The sequence below is a fragment of the Nycticebus coucang genome, chromosome 5, assembly GCF_027406575.1.
Source record: "Nycticebus coucang isolate mNycCou1 chromosome 5, mNycCou1.pri, whole genome shotgun sequence".
Classification (NCBI taxonomy): Eukaryota; Metazoa; Chordata; class Mammalia; order Primates; family Lorisidae; genus Nycticebus; species Nycticebus coucang.
Window position 1 is genome coordinate 86,609,026 of NC_069784.1, and position 24,694 is coordinate 86,633,719.

Sequence of the window (24,694 nt, forward strand, 5' to 3'; positions counted from 1 at the left end):
GTTTCTCAGATCTTTGAGGGCTGCAACTTCTTGTCTCAATGCGTCAAAATCTTTGGTGATTTGGTCTTTGAATTCGTTGTATTCTTGAGACATCTTTTGGGTCACTGCTTGGGATTTTAATTCGATCTTATTTGCTATCCAGATTCCAAATTCGATTTCTGACATCTCAGCTATTTGTTTGTGCATGGGATCTATGCTGTGTCTGCCCCATGGATCCTTGGGGGAGTTGATCTACTCTGATTATTCATATTGCCAGAGTTTTTCCTTTGATTTTGTCTCATGATTGTTTTTCACCATTGTCTCTGGCTGTCCCCAGAGTTGGGGTGGTGTCTCTCCAAGATTAGACCCCGGGGGGAATCACTGTATTGTTGCTGGATCTTTGTAGGGAATGACCCTGTGTAGCTCTTCTGGGGCTGCCCCAGCCAGGGAGTTCTGGTTGTGGGAGCAGCTCTGGAGTGTGATACACACGGATCCAGCAACAGGGTGGGGTCAGTGTACACAGTTCTGGGAGTGCCTGGTGCCCAGTGACTTTGGCACAGAGGACCCAAGGCTCTAGCAGTCTCTGGGCAGGAGAAGGGCTCTGCACAGAGGCAGGGAGGGCTCTGGAGGGCATGCAGCTACCAGAGTCCCTGGCCAGACAAGCAGGCTGGTGTGGAGACAGGGAGGGTACAGGAGGGAGGATGTGGGGTTGCCTAGCTCCCAGATTTCCTGGTCAGGGCGTTGGGAGGCCCAGCAGGTGTGGTAGCAGGTCCTGGCACAGCTCTTACAGGGGTCCAGGTGGGCGTAGCTGTTCCAGAGGTCCAGGCGGGTGCCAATCATGAGTCCTGGTGCAGCTCTTCCGGAGGTCTGGGATGGTCCTGGCACAGCTCTTATGGGGTCTGGGAGGGTACCGATTGTGGGTCATAGCACAGCTCTTCTGGAGGTCCGTGTGATGCCAATTGCTGGTCCTGACACAGCTCTTGATATTTTTATTTATTTATTTATTTTTTGTGCTTCCTTTAATTTATTTTTTTTACCATACACTGGTTTTATATAGCATTTGACAAATTTTTATTACACTGGTTAACATAGCCTTCCTGGCATTTTCTTAGATATTGTGTTAAGACATTTACATTCTACATTTAGTAATTTTCACATGTACCCTTATAAGATGCACTGCAGGTGTAATCCCACCAATCACCCTCCTCCATCCATCCTCCCCCCTCCCCTCCCCTCCCTTTCCCCTTTCCCCATATTCTTAGGTTATAACTGGGTTATAGTTTCATAGTAGGGCTGAGTACATTGGATACTTTTTCTATTTAAAAAAAAATAGAGAAATTAGATTTTCTCTGAATGCCTGAGCTTTAGTTCATTCATTCATTCATTCATGCAGGAAACATTTATCAAGTACTATGTGTCAGGCACTGTTCTAGGAGCTTGAGCTACAGAAGTGAATAAAATCAATTAACACCCTTGGTAGGGGCCTAATGCAGCTCCATACAAACCCTTCCCCTTTTTCCTCCTCCTTTCCTCCTAAGACAAAGGACACAAAGGACCCTGTTATCCCCACCCCTGAAGTTCAGCCAGTGGGGACTCTAACTCATCAAAGCCCTCCAGCAAGCTGTGGAGTTTGCCCATCCCCTATCGCCTCATGTAAAAGGGGCCTCTAACTGTCCTCCAGGTGCGGACACTATTTTTGCACTGCCCAGGCTGGTTGCTGTCGCCTTTCAATAAACCTGACCTAAACTTCTTTGCTCCCTCCCAGACTTGACTCTGGCCACCACCGCTTATATCTTTCAACCCTGGGTTTATGGAGCTCATATTGCAGTTGGGGAAGACAGAGCATGTACAAACAGATAAATAAACGTATAATACATTAAAATAGGTGGTAAGTACCAGGAAGAAAAGGCAGGGTAGAGACTATGGAGAGTGATGGGAGGAGGTGCTATTTTATATCAAATGGTCATAGGAGGGTTCTCTGAAGAAGTGGCATTCGAGGTGAATGCAGAAAGAAGTGAACAAGAAAGTCACACAGGTTTCTAGAGAAAGAACATTTCAAGGCAGAGGGAATAGCATGTGTAAGAGTTCTGAGCTGAAGGCCTGACATGTGTTAAGTCTGCCACATTGTATTTGTTATCATATTTATTCATTATTTTCAGTTTTTAGCAATGCAAACAACTAGAATCATATTATCTATACAAGCCATTTTATAATCTTTTTAAAATATTATTTTAATGGCCAGATGATATATTAATTTCCCTGAACATATGATTATGTAATCATTACTCTATAGCTAGAGAACAAGAATATTTCAGATTTTTCACAATTATAAGTAATGTTTAAACAAATAGCTTTGTAGCTAAATCTTTCCAGTATTGCTGATCTTTCCCTTAGAATAGTTCCTAATTGTAGAATTGCTGGACCAGAAGTTCTACATTTTGAAGTGGCTCAAACATACTGTCTTTTCCAGAAGATGGTACCGTTTCTTTGCTCTCTAGCAGAAGGCTTTGCTAACGTGCTAGGATTCCTTCAGTCAGTCATTATACCACTTCATCCTCAGTCCTATCAAGGACTGGAGGTACAGTCCCTGTCGCACAGACTTTACATTTGGTGGGGTAGACAAATCATAAGTACAAGAGTAATGCAACGATAAGTGCTATAAAGAGAAAAAGGAGGGCAAGGGTTTACATGCGTGTTGCACTTGAAATTTGGCAAGTGTGAATTGGAATGTGCTGGAAGTGCAAAATAGATATCAGCTCTCGAAACTGTAGAATGGCTGAGTGAAGTGGCTCAGGCCTGTAATCCACACAGCCTGGGAGGCCTAGGTGGGAGGCCTCAAGAGTTTGAGTCTAGCCTGAATAAGAGCGAGACCGTGTCTCTACAAAAAAGAGAAAGAATTGGGTGGACATGGTGGCATGCACCTATAGTCCCAGCTATACAGCTTATTTGAACTCAAAACCTTTGCACAGGAAGCTGAAGCAGGAGGATAGCCCGTGTCCAGAAGTTTGAGGTTGCAGTGAGCTAGGATGACTCTATTGCATTCTAGCATGGGTGATAGAGAAAGACAATGTCTCATTAAAAAAAAAAAAAAGGGAAAAAAAACGTAATAAGAAGACAGAATGTATCATTCTTAATTTTTTTATGCTGTGTGTTATATTAAAATTTTGGATATATTGGCTTAAATGAAATTTATCATAAAATTATTTTCTCTCTCTTTTTTTTTTTTTTTTAGTTTTTAGAAAGAATGACTACTAGCAAATTTAAAATCACATATGGCTCACGTGCAGCCTTCTGGATCCTTGAGTGTGGCCTTTTGACTGAACCCAAATTCAGTGTGGATTCAATGGAGGGGCCATGCTTGGGGACCTGGAGAGCCACATGCGGCCTTGAGGCTGTGGGTTCTTCCCAGGCAGAGAAGGAACATCTGTGGGAAGAAGACTTGAAGAAGAGTGTTGGGGGCAGCAAGTGCAAAGGTTTCGAGTTCAAATGAGCTAAGGCACAGTGGAAGACTAGCTAGAGTGGCTGAAATACAGTGAGCAGGCAGGGACAGGGGAGCCAGGGTTGAGACCAGAGAGGCTGGGGGCCCATGGCCTAGTAAGCCGAAAAGTCACTGAGTTGTTTTTTTTTTTTTTTTTTTTAATATAGGTATGTATTTCAAGATCTCAGTTGGCATGATTGCAATCCTAGAATTAGGCAGCATATCATGCCATAAAATCAAATAGATGTTCCTGGATTTTATGTTTTAAAAATGAGTTTGGTCTACCAAGGGTGACAGAGTGAGACTCTGTTTCAAAAAATACAAAAAATAAAAATAAAACATATAGAATGTTAAAAAATAAATAAATAAATAAAATAAAAATGAGTTTGGTTTCTGGAAAGAGTGGAAAGGGATGGGGGAGAATTGAAGAGAATGGAAGCCAAGAGAACATTTGCAAAGACATTGCAATTCAGGGCCATTGTTTAGATTCATGCATACATAAGGATGAACCGCCCTTCACCTGATTATTGGCCACAGACCTGCTCCGCCGCTTGTCTAACTCCTGAACTTGCCCATGCCACTAGGCAGAGATCACGCAAACCACATCTCAGAGGCTGCATCTAGCAGCCTATGGATATAAATCGATCATCTCCTATAACATTGGCCTACAGTGTGTTTTAAACATTTTGGATGTACATGTTAAATTCTGATATTTGGCTTCTTAGAAAAACCTGACTACCTGGTAAAAATGGTCCAGTATTCCCACATGGCAACAGCTGGCTGGGCTGGAGCTGAGAGGCAGCTGTGCTCTGAAGAGGGGCACGTGCTATATCTCCCTGTCCAAAGGCTCTTTGGTAGTAATGGAAATGCTCTGTATATGTGCTGCCAAATTAGGAGGGCACAGCAGTATTTGACCACTAAACACTCAAAACGTGGCCAGTGCTACTGAGGAACTAAATTTTAAACTTTATGTCATTTTAATTAGTTTAAATATAAATAGCCCTGTGGGGCTAGTGGTTATGGATTAATAGATTAGTTGATTAATGGATTGATGGGTTCTCATGGGGGTGGAACTGGTGGCTTCATAAGAAGAGTAAGAGAGACCTGAGTTAACACATGCAGCCCTGACCATGTTACACCCTGTATGCCCTCAGGACTCTGCACAGTCCCTTTTAGCAAGAAGGCCCTCATCAGATGTGGCCCTCGACCTTGGACTTCTCAGGCTCCATAATTGTTAAGAAATAAATTCCTTTAAAAAAGAAATTTTCTAGTTCCAGGTATTCTGTTATGAGCAGCAGAATATGAAACAACAGCTCTAATTCCACCTTCTAGCACAGTGCTTGACACATAGGAGGTGACCAAAAACTTGGTTGCTGTAAAAGGAAGACGACCAGCCGTGGGATGGAGAGGGACCTCCACATCGGCAGGAAGGGCAAACTGGACTTCAAGATTATCACGATCTCACAGTTCTTGAAAACATGGCATATTTTTGCTTATTTCCTCCAGATCCAATAAAAATGTAAAGAAAATATGATTTTCTCTACTATCTGCTGTTTCCTATTGTCCATACTGTCACTTGGTTTGACTGTAGCAAATTTAAAAAGTCTAGTACATGGCAAGGGCCTGCGGGGATATTACCTCTTCTTCCTCTTCCTCTCCCTCCTCTTCGCCTTCCTCCTCCAGTCTTCCTTCTTTATGGGCTTCTTTCTTCCTCTTCCTACGACTCTCAATGACTTCGGGATCCCACTGCTCTTTCGTGTATATGTGCCCCGTGCTACTGTGCTGTCTTTGCCCAGAAGTTCTTTGGCATAAATCAAAGTCAGGACACTACGGAACATCATTAAATCACTTACAACGTTTTGAATACGCTTAAATTCCCTGTGTATTGATTGTCTGTATTATGTGATAAATGAAGAAAAATTCATCAAAAACCTTAGCAAATGCAAGATTGTGATTGGCATTTTTGCATCGGGTTTTATTACATGCCGAGAGAGGCACAAGGCACAACTTCTATGCTGCACTGACATTTTTCTGTGTCTGAAATTAACAAATGTGAGAAAGCCTTACAATAGAACAGGGTTAGAAAAACAGGAAGAGCAGAGACATAGAATAGAAAATCAGTTTAGTCTGCAAAGGTACACGGGAGGAATTCGAATGGGGTTAAGGACGTCATTTATTATATTAAGCAGTCTCTTGTATTAAGACTTGGATATTTCTCTCATTTATAATGGGAGTTTTGCTTTTCCTGAGGAGTGGCTTATCTTCTCATGGACAATGTGAATTCTATACCTGGTTCTATTTCCTCTTTTACTTTGGCTCATCAAACTTAGAACAAAATTTAGAACCCAAATTTAGGAAGCACGTTGGGCATCTGGTCTGGCCTGAATATGTGTATACTCCCTTTCCACCTGGTTTTAATTTTCTATTTAATCCGTCTTTTCCCTGGCTTAGATTTCATATTTGCTTTCAGTTAACCATTGGAGATCTTTTCTCCATTACACACATGTTCACATGGGTGACATCCTCAGGTTCACTCAAGACATCCTCAGGTTGACCCCTTGTCGTGAGCTGTGACTGGGGCTGCAGATGACAGCACGCTCAGCAATGCAAGGCCACCTCTCTTGCAGCTGACCTTGGTGCCCCGCTGGGTCCCAGCATCTGAGCTCAGAATCATCTGATTTATTTTGAGTCATCATAAGCTCCTTGGGGAAGCAGGCACGGGATGAATACACAAGCTTGTCATTCATTTTCACATAAATAGATATCACCCCACTGAATTCTTACCACAACCCCATAAGGCAGCTTTGAAAGGGGGAAATTGAGGCTTCTAAATGTATTCACCAAATCCTAAGAGTTAATAAAGGAGAGAATTAGGAACAGCACTCAACTTTGACTCTTTATCAATGAAGTAATGTCCTTTAACATTCACACATCCAAGTCATGTGTCTGTTCTTTCATTTTATTTAATTGGTACCTTACTGGGTATCATCAGGTACCATCCTGTGTATTAGTTGATGCTTATATGAGTAAGACATGGCTCCTACCTTTTAGTAAGACAGAGTCTACAAGGAAATGGACAATTATAACAATGAGGTGAGTAGTATGGGGAGAAGAGAGGAACACATATGGTCATCAGTGAAGTATTTACTCTCTGTGGTAAGTAAGGTGTGGATGAGTGAGAAGGAGAGAGAGGGAGGGAAAGCGAGAGCAAGAGAAAGAGAGAGAGAGTGGTGGACGGGGTGGTTATTAGGGAAAGTTCTGAAGGGATGATGCCCGAACTGGCTTACAGAGGATGGCTACGATTAAGCCAAATGAACAGGCAAGGAAATGATCTATGGGACGGAGGTGCCGGTTCAAAAGCACAGAACTATCAGTCCTTACGATTGATGTATAAGTTACTGAATATTTCCATAACCCAAATGTTTACATTTTGAAAACATTCCTTGAATTTAACTACTATCAAGAAGAATGGTATACTATATTAGAAAAACAACTAACATCTTTACCTTAATATTGATTATAACATCAGGTTTCAAATTTAACTTTTTAATTAATTCTATTTGCTGCATGGTAGTCATGGAGTCCTGTGAAAGTGATGGTATTTCAGTGATAATATAGCCTGTAAAGTAAAATATGATTTTATAATATCATCAATATATGAGAGCATGGATTTATGATTACTACTTTATAAAATGTCACCTAGGTATTGATGAATATCAATGCAGGTCATAACATCATCCGTCAAAATTTTTAAATTAACATTGAAGGTTATTGCTACATGAAATGTAACTATGAATAATGTTTTTCTGATAATAAAATGGGGCTAGAAGGAGCTATTTTTTAAAATTCCAAATCAATTTATTTTAGACAGACGAGGTGCCTTTTTTTTTTTCTTTTTTGAGACAGAGTCTCACTCTGTTGTCCAGGCTAGAGTGCCATGGCATCAGCCTACCTCACAGTCACCTCAGACTTCTGGTTTTAAGTGATCCTTTTGCATTAACCTCCTGAGTAACTGGGACTACAGGCACCTGCCACAACACCTGGCTAATTTTTCTATTTTTAGTAGAGATGGGTCTCTCTCTTATTCAGGCTGGACTTGAACTCGTGAGCTCAAGTGATCCTCCCACCTTAGCCTCCCGGAGTGCTGCTCAGGTGTGAGCCATTATGCCCAGCTCATGCCAGTAATTCTTTTAACTTGTGTTGGGAAAGCTCATATGGTGAATGGTAAAGGTATATTACAGTGGTTGCATGGCATATTATTTTTCTCTTAAATTAACATCTCACAATGTAGTAGAATATATATGGGTATAGTGTTTATGTAAGTTATAGAGAGTAATAAACCCCCCCATGCAGCCACCACACAGTTTAAGAAACAACACTATCGAGGTGATTTGGGCTTAGCACATATACTGGCTTACATCCCCACCGGAAAGCGAAATCTTCTCATTGAAATTCATCATATTTGTGACCAACACACTAATTTCCCTAGCAGATTTCTTTAATTATGTCATTGTCTTGATCAAGAAACTTTTTTTTTTTAGAGACAGAGTCTCACTTTGTCTCCCTCAGTAGAGTTCTGCGGTGTCATAACTCACAACAACCTCCAGCTCGTGGGCTTAGGCATACTTTTGCCTCAGCCTCCCGAGTAGCTGGGACCACAGACACCCGCCACGAAGCCTCGCCATTTTTTGGTTGCAGTTTGGCCGGGGCCACCCTTGGTATATGGGGCCAGCACCCTACTCACTGAGTCACAGGCACTGCCCAAGAAACTTTTTTCTTATTAACAGAATAAACTCTCAATTCCTTTGGTGGGAACCTAAAAATTTCAAACCTATTTTCTTTCTATTTTTGTAGAACATTTTTTCTCAGAAGAACAACTGGGAAACTGTGTTTATTCAGCCTTGGATATTTGGCAGAAATTTTGTAAAAGGTAAGTGGAGCCAGCCTGTCCCTTCAAGGATAAGGACTGACAGTATTTGTTGCCAATTATCAAATTCAAGTGAAAATTTGAATTTTAGAAAACTGGTATCCATGGCCATAAGCTTAGTAGCTTCCAGATTCTTAGAGCTTTTCTTGATGACACTGATGGCAGTATTAACACATATGCTTTTTTTTTTTGTAGAGACAGAGTTTCACTTTATTGCCCTCGGTAGAGTGCCGTGGCATCACACAGCTCACAGCAACCTCCAACTCCTGGGCTTAGGCGATTCTCCTGCCTCAGCCTCCCGAGTAGCTGGGACTACAGGCGCCCGCCACAACGCCCAGCTATTTTTTTGTTGCAGTTTGGCTGGGGCTGAGTTTGAACCCGCCACCCTCGGTATATGGGGCCAGCGCCCTGCTCACTGAGCCACAGGCGCCGCCCTGCTTTTTGTTTTTGATATGATAATATCAAAATAATGAAATGTGTCAATACTTAGAAGATCTGCATAGATCAGTGAACCAATATTTTCCAAATGACCAGTGAATGCATGGTGCCACAAAATCATGCATAGGTTATAGACACATATCAAGTATAAGACAGACTAATAGATTTTAATGTAAAAGAGTTTGAAAAGTTCACTGTTACAACTTCGGACTCCACAATGCAACCAACCTTCAAGAAGCTTCCACTTGCTGTTTGAATATAGAATCAAGACTATACACAATCATTCCAAAAGCTATTAAAATACTCCTCCCTTTCCAATTAAATGTTTGTACAAAGCCGGATTTTCTCATGTACTACTCTGAGAGTAATATACTATATTGTAGTAAATTGAGTGGAAACAGAGATGAGAGCACAGCTAGGTTTTCTCTAAGCAGAACAGTGAAGAAATTTGCAAAAGTATAAAACAATACCTCTCTTCTCACTAAATTTTTTGTTTTGAAAAATATATTTATTTTTCATAAAATATGCTATTTACATTAACATGTAGTGGTTTTATATTTTTAAACAAAAAATATTTTAAAAGCCTTAGTTTTAATTTCTAATATGGTAAATGTTAATGGGTATAATTCATGTAAGCAAAAGCTCTTATTGGGCCTTAACAGTTCTTCAGTGCAAAGAAGTCTTGTGACCAAAACATTCTATGCAAAGTCTAGAATAGTATAATTTTAAAAGTTACTAAGTATCTGCTGACAGATGACTGATTGAATGTATCTAATAAAACTAGTCTCAAACCCCTCACTTGAGAACATGCTGATCATAATCTTTTATTTTAAAAAAGCAGAACACCACCCATCATGGTATTCTAAAATCTAATTAAATACTTAGGCATGTGTCAATTTCTACTAAGTTTTTTTCAAACACTTCATTCTAGAAAGTAAAGTAATATGTTGGACACTCTCCAGAGAAGCAATCCCAAGTAATTTGACTTTAAAAGACAGGAAGGGCGTCGGCACCCGTAGCACAGTGGTTACGGTGCTGGCCATATACACTGACGCTGGCAGGTTTGACCTTGGCCCGGGCCAGCTGAACAACAATGACAACTGCCACAAAAAATAGCCAGTCCTTGTGGTGGGCGCCTGTAGTCCCAGCTACATGAGAGGCTGAGGCAAGAGAATTGCTTAAGTCCAAGAGCTTCAGGTTGCTGTGAGTTGTGACACCGCAGTACTCTACCGAGGTGACATAGTGAGACTCTGTCTCTAAACAAATAAATAAATAAATGACAGAAAGGGAGAACTCATTATTTTGGTTTTGGATATATGAGCTATAATCAGGATTCTCCCCTATCTTGCTATAACCCTTAGATTCCAACTTCACTTACTCATGCGCTCTTGCTGATGTCATAGAAGTAACGTGGTATTGAAGGCATCCATCCTATTTGAGGTTCATCAAACGAGCCCAGGGCATCTTTGCATAAACGTAGCAAAAATGCATCCACTACCTCAGGAACCTGGCCAGGCCGTTCTCTGTATGCCCCTCCTGCTGCTCCCTGCTGTCTGCTCCCCGACCTCCTCCGCATGTCCCCCATTTAGTTTGGGGCCTTCACTCCCATTCGTGTAGCCTCCAGTTGATTAGCAAGCTTATTTGAACTTGTTTTCAAGTCTTTGACCAGTCCTTCCTCTGGGAAGTGATGGCTGGCATTAACCCTGGGTCTGATGCGTGGGCTACATGGTGGGTGGGAGGACTGCATGCCTAGCCCTGGATTGAGTCCAACCTTTCCCAGTTCATTGCTCCTGACAGAACAACCCAGAGATCATCTGTCTCCAGAGTCTGCACACTGTCCTTCTAAGCAACATCTATGTATCCCAAGTGGATCACAGAAAGACGCCTGGCGCTTTGCCATGCTCCCTAACACCTGGCTTGTTGTGACAGCCACTGCCACTGTCTGGGGAGTTTATGAGACAGTCTGAGTGCTGCAGAGATGCCAAACCTCATGTTGTACGTATATATTTGAATGAATTTCATATCCTGGTGGAAGCAACAGAAGAATGGATTATTTCTATGGGATCTACCTCTCCTGAGAGGCCATTATTGGGTCTGCCTGATGTTCTGAGCAATGGATTTGGGGGCTTTCCCCTTTGAGGCATATCTAGTATCATCACTTGTCATCTAGACCCTAGCAGTATAGCTATGGGATGAGGTGTGGGATAGACAGCTGTGTCATTCACATTTGTCTTACTACTGCAGATGCAGAATGGAATAACTTAGTCTTCTAGACCCAATTCTGGGAAGATCTCGGGGGTGGGGCATTGCTTGTCAAAGAGACAAGAACTGCTGAGCCACTGTCAACCTCTCCAATTCCAGAGACACATGTGAGGGTGAAAGTATAGATGAGCAACTGCCCTTTCCACCCTGCATCTCCCTGAGACCACTATGAAGCTCTTGCCCTCCCATGCTGAGGATGAAGGCCTGGCGGCTCCACGGCACTCCTCGCTGGGAGACTCCACAGATACTCCCACAGGCAGAATAGGCTCTTTGCAGGTGACTTCCCTGCAGCAATCACCCTCACCAATGGAAAGCTAAAAGACACACAGAGGAAATCAACTGGCACAGGCCAACGCCATCATTGGCCCCCCCACTTTTTTTGTGCAATGAGGAGGAGAAGGCATTTCCTATTTCCATAAAACTGGCTATGGCGGGTTATTGCTTTCAGACTGAAGTGATGACAGGTTCAGAGACAGCAGCTTGCTTCATGTCCAGACAGACCTGCTACCTGTCTGATCTCAAACCAGCCTGACAGGAGTGGACGACATGGTGACCAGTGACTTACAGGGCTATCAATAAGGTGATACCCCTGGGGCAGGGAATTCCAGACCGAGGCTGACTATAACTCCCTGAGGAAAAGGAGTTTGTCCAGAATCTAGAAGCAGAAAGCAGAGCGGACTCTTCAGGATGCCCAGGCGTTGACTCTACCTTTTTCTCTTGGGTGAGAATGTAGCTTCCAGAAGCTGATTGTAGTTAAAGGCCAACAAAACACAAGAGATTGTGAATGAAAAGACTATAGATTTTGTGGATACTTTTTAAATAGTGATGGAAGATCCAAGAATTAAAGGGTTCTGATCCAGAAAGAAATTAAGATGGAATTTGGGAATACTCTCTCGTGATATGTCCCTGCACCACACATCTCTCTTTAGGGATTTTAGGGTCCTTAATTATCCAGTGTTACCCAGCCCCTGACTCAAGTTTATATCCCTGTTTTGAAAACCCGTCACTTTCAATATCACTTCCACCTTCAACCACACTACTTAGAGAAGAGCAAATAAAGAATGAGAATCCTTGCTGGGAATTTGAACAGAGACTTTCAAACAATGTTTATCAGAGTTCTGGGTTAAAAAAAATTCCTTTAGAGATGTGACAGGACAGGTGAGAGAGGCTGGGCAGAAGGGGCTCTAGATTCTGTCTCCACCGTAGCCTTTAAATGAGCCCAGTTGTACACGCTTAGAACATGGTCATGCAAGCAAACAGTGAGAGCGTGGCCCCCAGACTCAAGAAATCCTTGCTATCACGTTTCCTCTTCCAGCGCTCAGGACAAGTACCACTGTACTAGAAATACTGGGTGCAGAAGAGAATATTGAATGATACTTGGGGATCCAATCAGCCAACTCCAGAATGTGGGGAATTCTGTAAAACAAATGACCAGTTTTTTTTTTTCAACAAAGAAAAACAAAAGAAGATAGAGGCAGGGGAGATATAGATGAAAAGAGACTTGAAAAATACCAATCAGTTGCAAAATATGTGAAACCTGGCTGGATCCTGCTTCAAAAAAAATCAACTGAAAAAGAAATCTGCGAGGCAATTAGTGAAATCTGACCACAGACTGGTTAGTAGATGATATGATTATTAAGAAATTATTGTTAACTTTTGAGGTGTGATAATGGTAATGTGACAGTAGTTTGAGTCCTTATCTTTCAGAGACACACACTGAAAAATGTATGAACTGGTCTGATATGGATTAGCTTCAAAATACAATAGGTTGGGAGAGGGGAGTAGGTATACAGATGCAACCAGACTAGATAAGAGTTGCCAGAACTGAAGCTGGGTGATGGAGTCATGTTTGGGGGGATATCTTGATATTAAATTCTTTACTTTTATTCAAACTTTTCTCGACTAAGAATTTTACAAGGTGATGAACACTTTGAGTGGCACAACTAAGTTCCTTCTTTTCTCCTTTCTCTCAATACTTCTAATTTATGCCATCTTTAATGCAGCCATATAAATCACTCTAAATTTTTGAAGAGGTAAGGGCAGTAAAGTATAAACAAATGGATATTTACTTACCTACCTACATACATGCTTCAGTTTCAATTACTATGCTTTTTGATTACCTTTATTGACCTACACTACAATCCTGTGATTGTCCTTTTTATATTTGTATTCATCTAACCTTTCACATTCTGGGTATTTTTCCTAAGTTCATCTTCTATCTCTGAAGAATAGATGGATAAATAGGTAGTTTACAAGTAAATCTTATCTATTTATATCATGATGTTTTTATATTATAAATGTATTCATAATACATACATAATCTACATGTGTGTAGATCATACATAATCCATATGATATACAAAGATATATTTATATATGTGGATAGAGAGAGTCTATTCTGTACATCCCCTCTATATCACATGGTCTGTGTAGAAAGGTATCTTTCTATCTACAGACACAGACCACATAGATAAAATTTGCGCAGACAAGTTTGCTTTTGCTGCTTCCATTATTGACTTGCTTCGACAGACACGGTTTTAATTTTATGGTACTTTGTTTTTATCCCTGCATTTTTGATATTTACAAAGCCCTCTCTTACTGAGAATATAAAACAGCTTCTAAATTTCTCTTCTTTCATTCAGTTAGCCTATGTCAGGTGGATAATTTTGTCCCAAGCTTATCTTTATTCTTCCTCCCTTCTTTTGCAGATATCTTAGAGTCTGCTCTTCCTTTTTAATCATTCTGGGCTTCAGCGATTTTTGTCTTGAGACATTAGACACAAAGCCCTTGTTCAGCATCCGACTTAGCAGGTCAAGAGTCAGAAGGAAGACCGGCTGAACACGCTGAAGCCTGCTCATATCTGGAGCCACAGGGCAAGTGGGTGCCATGCCAGTTCCCATGTCTGCCTTATAACTGTGGATTAATGCAGAGAAACCCGACCATTGATAAAACTCAGGGTGAATGGGGCACCTTCAGCAGAGGCTAGCAGCACCACAAGATGGATCTCGGCAGATTCTTGATGTATTTGTTGGAGAATACAACGCTAAGTAAAATTAGGTCGTATTATCTTATTATTATTTTTTAACAAATGTGCAACCTGGAGAACAAAACCAAACAAGCAAATCAAACCCTCTGAACTTCTCAAGTAAATATAGTCACTGAGATTCCTACGCTAAGACAAAATAAAAAGTGACTCCAGAAACTATTTGTGCCTCAGACAGAGCACATGTTTTAAGGCTAATTGGTGGACTGTAGGTGTATAAGAATAAACATACCAAAGTGAGCCACTTCTGGGGAGTTGAGTTTCTTCAACATCAGCTTCATGACAAGTTCATCTGGAATGCTTTGACCACTGATCAACATTGATTGCACCTGAGGACAAGCAAAGATGTTGTACATTACTGTATTATATACATGGGATGCAGAGCTTTTTTAATAATCATAATAACTTTGAAGTTTAGATTTGTTTACCATAAGTCCCGATTCGGTGTCAGACATAAGCTGTTCTTCCAAAACTGACAAAGCTGAAATGTGAATTCAAAATATTAGTACAGACTGGTATGAGGATTGCCAAAATAAGAAACCCATTCAAGTGTCTTGTCACTGATAACAAAGATTAATGTTTGTATATCACTTTAGAATTTACAAAGCAAATTTATACAATTATGCATATTATGTCACTTAACCCTAATCAAGGTAGAGGCAGCAGAATGTATTCCGTAGAGAACTTGTCTCTGCCACTCTCTAGCTAAAGAATCTTGGGGTCGCTACCTCCCCAAACACCTCCATCCTTTACACACATATGCCCTGCCCTGTGTAGTATGCAAAAGAATGTGAGGATGAAATGACACATTCATTGTGGTGCATCTGACACTGATTTCTAATTATGAGGTGTCATACAAAAGAATACACTACTATTATTAATCCAGACATTTTTATAACTATATGTTTCTATCAAGAGGCCATTAATTTCACACACTGATTATATAAAAGGAAAGTATCCATCAAGATATACTAAAATGGATAACAAAGAGGGACCCTGGGCCAGGTGCAGTGGCTCACACCTGTAATCGTAGCACTCTGGGAGGCCGAGATGGGCGGATTGCTTGAGCTCAGGAATTGGAGACAAGCCTGAACAACAGCAAGACCTAGTCTCTAAAAATAGCTGGATGTTGTAGTGGGTGCCTATAGTCCCAGCTACTTGGGAGGCTGAGATGAAAGGATCACTTGAGCCCAGAAGTCTGAGGTTGCTGTGAGCTATGATGCCACAGCACTCTACCAAGGGTGACAAAGCGTCCAAAAGAAAGGAAAGGAAAGAAAAGAGAGAGAGAGAGAAAAGAAAGAAAGAAAGAAAGAGAGAGAGAGAGAGAGAGAGAGAGAGAGAGAGAAAGAAAGAAAAAGAAAGAAAGAAAGAGTGACCCTGAGGCTGAAGTTTTGTTTTCTTTATAGGAAGAAATATACCATTCCTTGACAGACAAACGGTGGAAGCATGAGGAGGACCCAGGAGTTGAATTATGTCACTAGCTGTGAATAATCTATGGAATATTTGGTATTCTTTAAGATTTCCTAGAGGTAAAATTTTTGATCAAAAAAGAAAAATTTTATTTTATTTTATTTTATTTTTTGAGACAGAATCTCAAGCTGACACCCTGGGTAGAGTGCTGTCGTGTCATACAGCAACCTCAAACTCTTGGGCTTCAGTGTTCCTCTTGCCTCAGTTTTTCTATTTTTAGTAGAGACAGTGGTCTCGCTTTTGCTCAGGCTGGTCTCAAACTCGTTAGCTCAAGCAATCCCCCCGCCTTGCCTCCCAGAGTGCTAGGATTACAGGTGTGAGCTGAAAGAAAAATGTTAGAATATTGCATTTGTTCTGTATTACCAAACTGTTCCTGAAAAAAAATTTGAGATTGCAATTTTACTAACAGCATGAGGAATGCCCGTTTCTTAACACCATTACCAGCAATGATTATAACAATTTTAAAGATTCATTGCCAATAGCATAGACAAATATGTATTAGTGTTATTTTAATTAATATTTCATTGAATATAATAGTGGGTTAAACTCTTTTTTCATATAGTGTCTACTTTTATTTCTACTTTTATGAATCGCCTATTCATTATTTTCCTTATTTTTATGTTAGGGCAAAAATAGTTTTACTGGTTAAAATAATATTTATATATAAAGATGTTAACCCACTATCTTATACATAGCAAAGAATGTAAAAAATTTATAAATTAAGAAAATTATCATTGAATATAATTCCGTTCTGAAAAATGCTCCCAAGAAAAGCTGTGAGAGTTCCTTCTCTTCTCATCCTTCATAAGAAGATATCTAAATGCATATATCCCAAGTAGTTTTTAATTATGGGATTAGAGAATTGGAGGCAGTAGAGTGGAGTTAAAGAAATTTCATAAATATGAACAATACTAGAACTAAAAGAAGGGAAAACTCGATTGGATTTATGCTCTTATAAAGGTAATATTCACTAGGTTGATGGATGGATGTATAATGAAGCAAATATCCCAAAATATTATTCATAGAATCTAGCTGGTGGACAGATGAGTAGATGGGTGTTTATGGGATAAGTCTTTCCATTTTATGCATATTTGGAAGTTTTCATAATAAAATGTTGGGGGGGGAATAAAACTTACCTTCAACACGAATACATTTCCATGCCTGTGATATCTGTTGGGCTAATGTTGTCTTCCCAACTCCCTGAAAAAGAGAAATGTTATTCAAAACCCAGTAGATCAGTCACTTGCTGGTGACATAGATATACCAATTTTGAAAGATTCTATTAATGGTTACTATTAAATCACACCAACGTTATGAAGTAATTTCCCCCCATAAATGAAGAGTACAACCTAGATATTTATGGCTTCATTTTTCTTCACTAAATTTTGCATATGCCACATCTACAGAAGCGATTTAAATACAATTTTCTAAATTAAGAAAATAACCTGTAATTTTGATTACAGATCATTGTGAACATATTGAGATTCTTCACTTTATTTCTTTCCTAAAGTTTATAATCACGAATGTTTTGCCAGACTTCTATTTAGTAATTTTCAAGAGGAAAAAAATAAATCCTTCTTAACTGACATCTTTGGAAAGCCCATATTTTCAGATTTGCAATTTTACTAACAGCATGAAGATAGAAGGTTGTTTTCATGAAGTAACATTTGCATCTAGCTATTTTCACTGGTTGATTTTTAAAAGCTGTATTGTGTTTTCATTTGTTGTTTTATTTTTTATTTTAATGATCATTTTTATTTTAAAATATGAAGGGATATATTATGTTTTTAGAAACAAAAGTGGTTGCAACAGTTTTTCGGTATCTGTCCCAGGGTCTGTATAAAATTAAGTTAAAGATGGGATCCAGCTCTTAATCTCTGTTGTTCTGCAAAGACTGTAATTAACCGGCTCAGGCCCTCTAATGGCAACTACCAACTAGCTCAGTGCTTGAAAATAGAGGTTCTCACTAGACTGCTTAGAAAGGCAAACTATATTCCAACAGCCACTTTGATTTCTTGCCGTTTTGTGGAAAGACAAAAGCGCTTATAGACAATTTATATATTTAAAATAGTACATAGACTCGTAGAATACATGTGTATCACGTAGATAGTAAAAACAACATAAGACCTCCAACACATTATAGGTAAAGGCTGAGCCATACTGCCTCTCTGTATCTTCAGGTATTAACAGAACCCCCTAACTTATCTTTTTTTTTTTTTTTTTGTTGGGGATTCATTGAGGGTACAATAAGCCAGGTTACACTGATTCCAAATGTTAGGTAAAGTCCCTCTTGCAATCAGGTCTTGCCCCCATAAAGTGTGACACAACCCAAGGCCCCAGCCCCCTCCCTCCTTCCCTCTTTCTGCTTCCCCCCCCATAACCTTAATTGTCATTAATTGTCCTCATATCAAAATTGAGTACATAGGATTCATTCTTCTCCATTCTTGGGATGCTTTATTAAGAATAATGTCTTCCACTTCCATCCAGGTTAATACGAAGGATGTAAAGTCTCCATTTTTTTTTTAATGGCTGAATAGTATTCCATGGTATACATATACCACAGCTTGTTAATCCATTCCTGGGTTGGTGGGCATTTAGGCTGTTTCCACATTTTGGCGATTGTAAATTGAGCTGCAATAAACAGTCTAGTACAAGTGTCCTTATGATAAAAGGATTTTTTTCCTTCTGGGTAGATGCCCAGTAATGGGATTGCAGGATCAAATGGGAGGTCTAGCTTGAGTGCTTTGAGGTTTCTCCATACTTCCTTCCAGAAAGGTTGTACTAGTTTGCAGTCACACCAGTAGTGTAAAAAGTGTTCCCTTCTCTCCACATCCACGCCAGCATCTGCAGTTTTGAGATTTTGTGATGTGGGCCATTCTCGCTGGGGTTAGATGATATCTCAGGGTGGTTTTGATTTGCATTTCTCTAATATATAGAGATGAGGAACATTTTTTCATGTGTTTGTTAGCCATTTGTCTGTCATCTTTAGAGAAAGTTCTTTTCATGTCTCTTGTTCATTGATAAATGGGATTGTTGGCTTTTTTCATGTGGATTAATTTGAGTTCTCTATAGATCCTAGTTATCAAGCTTTTGTCTGATTGAAAATATGCAAATATCCTTTCCCATTGTGTAGGTTGTCTCTTTGCTTTGGTTGTTGTCTCCTTAGCTGTACAGAAGCTTTTCAGTTTAATGAAGTCCCATTTGTTCGTTTTTGTTGTTGTTGCAATTGCCGTGGCAGTCTTCTTCATGAAGTCTTTCCCCAGGCCAATATCTTCCAGTGTTTTTCCTATGCTTTCTTTGAGGATTTTTATGGTTACATGCCTTAAATTTAAGTCCTGTATCCATCTTGAATCAATTTTTGTGAGTGGGGAAAGGTGTGGGTCCAGTTTCAGTCTTTTACATGTAGACATCTAGTTCTCCCAACACCATTTATTGAATAGGGAGTCTTTCCCCCAAGGTATGTTCTTGTTTGGTTTATCGAAGATTAGGTGGTTGTAAGATGTTAGTTTCATTTCTTGGTTTTCAATTCGATTCCAAGTGTCTATGTCTCTGTTTTTGTGCCAGTACCATGGTGTCTTGAGCACTATGGCTTTGTAGTACAGACTAAAATCTGGTATGCTGATGCCCCCAGCTTTATTTTTATTACTAAGAACTGCCTTAGCTATACGGGGGTTTTTCCCGTTCCATACAAAACACAGAATCATTTTCTCCAAATCTTGAAAGTACGATGTTGGTATTTTGATAGGAATGGCGTTGAATAGGTAGATTGCTTTGGGAAGTATAGACATTTTAACAATGTTGATTCTTCCCATCCATGAGCATGGTATGTTCTTCCATTTGTTAATATCCTCTGCTATTTCCTTTCTGAGGATTTCATAGTTTTCTTCATAGAGGTCCTTCACCTCCTTCATTAGGTATATTCCTAGGTATTTTATTTTCTTTGAAACTATGGTGAAGGGAGTTGTGTCCTTAATTAGCTTCTCATCTTGACTGTTATTGGTGTATACAAAGGCTACTGACTTGTGGACATTGATTTTATATCCTGAAATATTACTGTATTTTTTGATGACTTCTAGGAGTCTTGTGGTTGAGTCTTTGGGGTTCTCCAAGTATAAGATCATGTCGTCAGCAAAGAGGGAGAGTTTGACCTCCTCTGCTCCCATTTGGATTCCCTTATTTCCTTGTCTTGCCTAATTGTATTGGCTAGAACTTCCAGCACTACGTTGAATAGTAAAGGTGACAGAGGACAACCTTGTCTGGTTCCAGGTCTAAGAGGAAAAGCTTTGAGTTTTACTCCATTCAGTAAAATATTGGCTGTGGGTTTGTCATAGATAGCTTCAATCAGTTTTAGAAATGTGCCCTATGCCTATACTCTTCAGTGTTCTAATTAGAAAAGGATGCTGGATTTTATCAAATGCTTTTTCTGCATCTATTGAGAGGATCATGTGATCTTTATTTTTGCCTCTCTTAATATGGTGGATAACGTTTATGGACTTGTGTATATTAAACCAGCCTTGCATCCCTGGAATGAAGCCTACTTTGAATGACTTTTGATGATAAGCTGTAATCTATTGGCTAGGATTTTGTTGAGAATTTTCGCATCTATATTCATGAGTGAGATTGGTCTGAAATTCTCCTTTTTGTTTTAGTCTTTTCCTGGTTTTGTTTGCTTCATAGAATGTGTTGGGGAAAATTCCTTCTTCCTCAATTTTTTGGAATAGTTTCTTCAGTACAGGAATAAGCTCTTCCTTGAAGGTTTGATAGAATTCTGGAGTGAAGCCATCTGGACCAGGGCATTTTTTGGTTGGAAGATTTTTTATTGTTTCTTTGATCTCAGTGCTTGAAATTGGTCTGTTCAGGAGCTCTATTTCTTCCTGGCTGAGTCTAAGGAGAGGGTGTGATTCCAAATATTTATCCATTTCCTTCACATTGTCAAATTTCTGGGCATAGAGTTTCTGGTAGTATTCAGAGATGATCTCTTGTATCTTTGTGGGATCAGTTGTTATTTCCCCTTTATCATTTCTGATTGAGGTTACTAGAGATTTTACTTCTCTGTTCCTCATTAGTCTGGCCAATGGTTCATCTATTTTATTCATTTTTTGAAAAAACGAACTCCTTGTTTCACTAATTTTCTGAATGATTCTTTTGTTTTCAATTTCATTGATCTCTGATTTGATTTTGGATATTTCTTTTCTTCTACTGAGTTTAGGCTTAGATTGTTCCTCTTTTTCCAATTCCATAAGATGGCTTGTGAGATTGTTGATGCGCTCTCTTTCTGTTTTTCGAACGTGGGCATCTAAAGTGATGAATTTTCCTCTCAAAACTGCTTTTGCAGTATCCCACAGGTTTTGGTAGCTTGTGTCTTCATTGTTGTTATGCTCAAGGAAGTTAATGATTTCCTGTTTTATTTCTTCCTGCACCCATCTGTTATTCAACAGAAGATTGTTTAATTTCCACGCCTTTGGGTGGGGTCCAGCATTTTTGTTAGAGTTGAGTTCTACCTTTAGTGCCTTATGGTCTGAGAAGATACAAGGTAAAATTTCAATTCTTTGGATTCTGTTGATATTTGTTTTGTGTCCCAGGATTTGATCAATTTTGGAGAATGTTCCATGGGGTGATGAGAAGAATGTATATTCTTTATCTTTGGGGTGGAATGTTCTATATGCGTCTATCAAGCACAGTTGTTCTAGGGTCTCATTTAAATCTCTTATATCTTTGTTTAATTTCTGTTTAGAGGATCTGTCCAGCTCTGTAAGAGGAGTGTTAAAATCCCCTGTTATTATGGTATTATCAGATATCATATTGCTCAGACTGAATAAGGTCTGTTTCAAGAATATGGGACCATTTAAATTGGGTGCATAGATATTTAGAATTGAAATGTCTTCTTGTATTTTTCCCTTGACCAATATAAAATGATCATCTTTGTCTTTTTTGACTGTAGTTGCTTTAAATCCACACGTATCTGAAAATAAGATGGCAACTCCTCTTTTCTTCTGAATTCCATTTGCCTGAAAAATTGTCTTCCAACCCTTGACTCGGAGCTTTAATTTGTCTTTTGAAGCCAGGTGTGTTTCTTGCAGACAGCAAATGGATGGCTTGTGTTTTTTAATCCAGTCAGCCAATCTATGTCTCTTCAGTGGGGAATTCAAGCCATTAACATTTATTTAGATTATTGATAAGTGTGGTAGTATTCTATTCATCTTATTTTGTGAGAGTGCATTGCTTAGTTTTATCTTTTGCGTCAGTGTGGAGGTTTGGTTCTGTCCTTTAATTTCTGAGTTCTTACTTTGCTGCTGATCCATTGTGGTGGTCAGTTGCAGAACAGGTTGAAGTTTTTCCTGTTGAGCTGGTCTTGTGGCGAATTTCCTCAATGTTTGTATATCCGTAAACGATTTAATTTCTCTGTCAATTTTTAAGCTTAGCTTAGAAGGGTACAGAATTCTGGGCTGGAAATTGTTCTGTTTAAGTAGATTAAAGTTAGATGACCAGTGTCTTCTTGCTTGGAAAGTTTCATTAGAGAAGTCTGCGGTCACTCTGATGGATTTGCCCCTGTAGGTCAACTGGCGCTTACTCCTGGCAGCTTGCAGAATCTTTTCTTTTTTCTTGACTTTGGACAGGTTCATCACAATGTGTCTTGGAGAAGCTCGGTTAGAGTTGAGGCAACCTGGGGTCCGATAGCCCTCTGAAAGCAGTGTGTCAGAATCTTTGGTGATATTTGGGAGATTTTCTAGTATGGTTTCCATTCCCCTGGGCATTCTTCTTCCCCTTCTGGGATTCCTATAACTCGTATGTTGGAATGCTTCATAAAGTCCCATAATTCTGACAGTGAACGTTCTGCTTTCTCTCTCTTCTTTTCTGCCTCTTTTACTATCTGAGTTATCTCAAGAACTTTGTCTTCTACCTCTGAAATTCTTTCTTCTGCATGGTCTAACCTGTTGCTGATACTTTCCATTGCATCTTTAAGTTCCCTAATTGACTGTTTCAATTCCTTCAGCTCTGCTATATCCTTTTTATATTCTTCATTTTGTTCATCTCTTATTTGATTCTGTTTTTGGATTTCCTTTTGGTTATTTCCCACTTTATTAGCAGTTTCCTTCATTGTTTCCATCATTTCTTTCATTGTTTTCAACATGTGTATTCTAAATTCCCTTTCTGTCATTCCTAACATTTCTTTATAGGTGGAATCATCTGCAGTAGCTACCTCATGGTCCCTTGGTGGGGTTGTTCTGGACTGGTTCTTCATGTTGCCTGGAGTTTTCTGCTGATACTTCCTCATGAGTGATTTCTTTTATCTGTTTCCTTGCCCTAATTTTCCTTTCACTTCCTCTTGCTCTTTAAGTTCTCAAGCATGTGGACTAAGGGTTACAGGATCAGAAGGGTGAGAAGGTTGAAGAGCAAGAAAGGGGTGAAAGAAAGGAGGACCGACTGATAACAAAAAAAAAACTAGAGAAAGGAGAGGGGGTGGGTAAAAGGAATATTGAGAAAAAGAAGAGAGGCACAGAAAGAGGGAGACAGAGCAATATAGGTGTACAGTAGGGTACTTTGACACAACCTTAAAAAACCCCACCTTCTGGGGGTGCCCAGTTGCGTGGTTCCCTTGAGGTCAGCAGTTCTTTGCTAACCTGATCTGACACAGTACCCCACCTCCACCAAGTAGAGAGGAAAGACAAAAATGCTATAAATCAATCCAAAACAAGCAAACAGAAAACTTTACGGGATAAAATTGGGTGAAAAACCAAATAATAGTGGTAGAAACACTAGCAAAAATAAAGTTCTAGTTATTGAAAAAGGCAGCAATGGGAAATTATAATTAAACTAGAAAAATTGAGAAAGAAAAAGGATCTGTATGGAAAAGGTTGAAATTAAAAAACAAAACAACATCAACAACATCAAAATAAACAAAAAAACAACCAAACAAACAAAGAAAAAAACAAAAAACACAACCAAAAACAAAGCAGTATGTATATGTTATTGAATATTGTCTTGGCAACATGTGGTCTTCTGGGGTATGAGATGTTAATCACAGTTCTGATATGACTGGAGGCTGCTGATTTCTCAAACCCCAGCAGGTAGACACCCTAAATCTCTCTTCAGCCCACTTAAAAGGCACTTTGAACTTGTAAACTTGCTGAGCAGAAGCTTTCCCAGCTTTCTCACTGGAATCACTGCTGAAGTGGCTATCCACTTACCCAGTGTGCCAAAACCGGTCTCACTCTGCCCCTGAGGGTTAGGGCTGAAAGGTGGCTCAGACCCCAACCTTAGGCTACTCGGTCACTGGGTTACCAGCTCCCACCTGATTCTAGCTCTGCGACCCTGAGGGCGGAGCTTGCTGGGGCAGATCGCTCACAATGGCTCCCTGTAACCCACAGCCAAACACTATTAGCTCCATCTGGCTCAGCAGCTCAGACTGGGGCCCTAGACAATGGCCAAAGTTCTCTGCACTCCTGCTCAGGCTCTCCCCAAGGCAGTTCAACTGAGCGCCAAGTCCAAAGACACCAAAACAGTTCACAGGTAAGGCCTTTCCGGTTTGCAGCCTTACTGCTGCTGAACTTACAGTTGTGGTGGGTTTAGACGGATTGCACACACGCAGCCACTTGCCATTTTTCCACTGTTTCAGTCCTCCTCTTGGGATCCAGAAGTCTCTCGCTGACTCCCTGTATCCTCACAGGGGTGACAATAGGCAGATCCCACCAGCCAGAGATGCCTGGAGTCCTATTTCCCCAGACTCACGGTGTCCAGATGCAAGGAAGCTGTTACTTGGCTGCCATCTTGCTCCGCCTCCTTGAGTGGTTTGGGCTGCTCGTCTTTCTGGAAACGTCTCGATTCCCAAAGAAGATGCAGCTTGTCTGGATCCCCATGTTGGGATGGGGCTGGTGCCTTCCGAAAGCAGGAACAAAGAAGGCCCCCAACTTATCTTAATGAACTAGTTCTTCTTCCCTCACATTTCCAGAAAGCCTCACAAATTACAAAAAATGTTGTTATGTACAAATCAAGTCTGTAATAAGCTTAGATAACATACTACCAACGATTGTCAGGTGCAGTGTTTTCATGAAGGAATTTCCTCATAATATAAAAACAAAATATAAATACAATCTAC

At 40.0% G+C, this 24,694-nt stretch overlaps 1 protein-coding gene across 1 annotated transcript in view; it reads right to left on the minus strand.

Moving 5' to 3' along the window:
• Positions 1–24,694, minus strand: part of AK9 (adenylate kinase 9) — a 178,436-nt gene that overhangs the window by 142,582 nt on the left and 11,160 nt on the right. Inside the window, 5 exon segments of the mRNA XM_053590600.1 lie at positions 5,096–5,284; positions 6,964–7,076; positions 14,360–14,456; positions 14,556–14,608; positions 16,734–16,797. Of these exon segments, the coding sequence (XP_053446575.1) occupies positions 5,096–5,284; positions 6,964–7,076; positions 14,360–14,456; positions 14,556–14,608; positions 16,734–16,797 (516 nt within the window).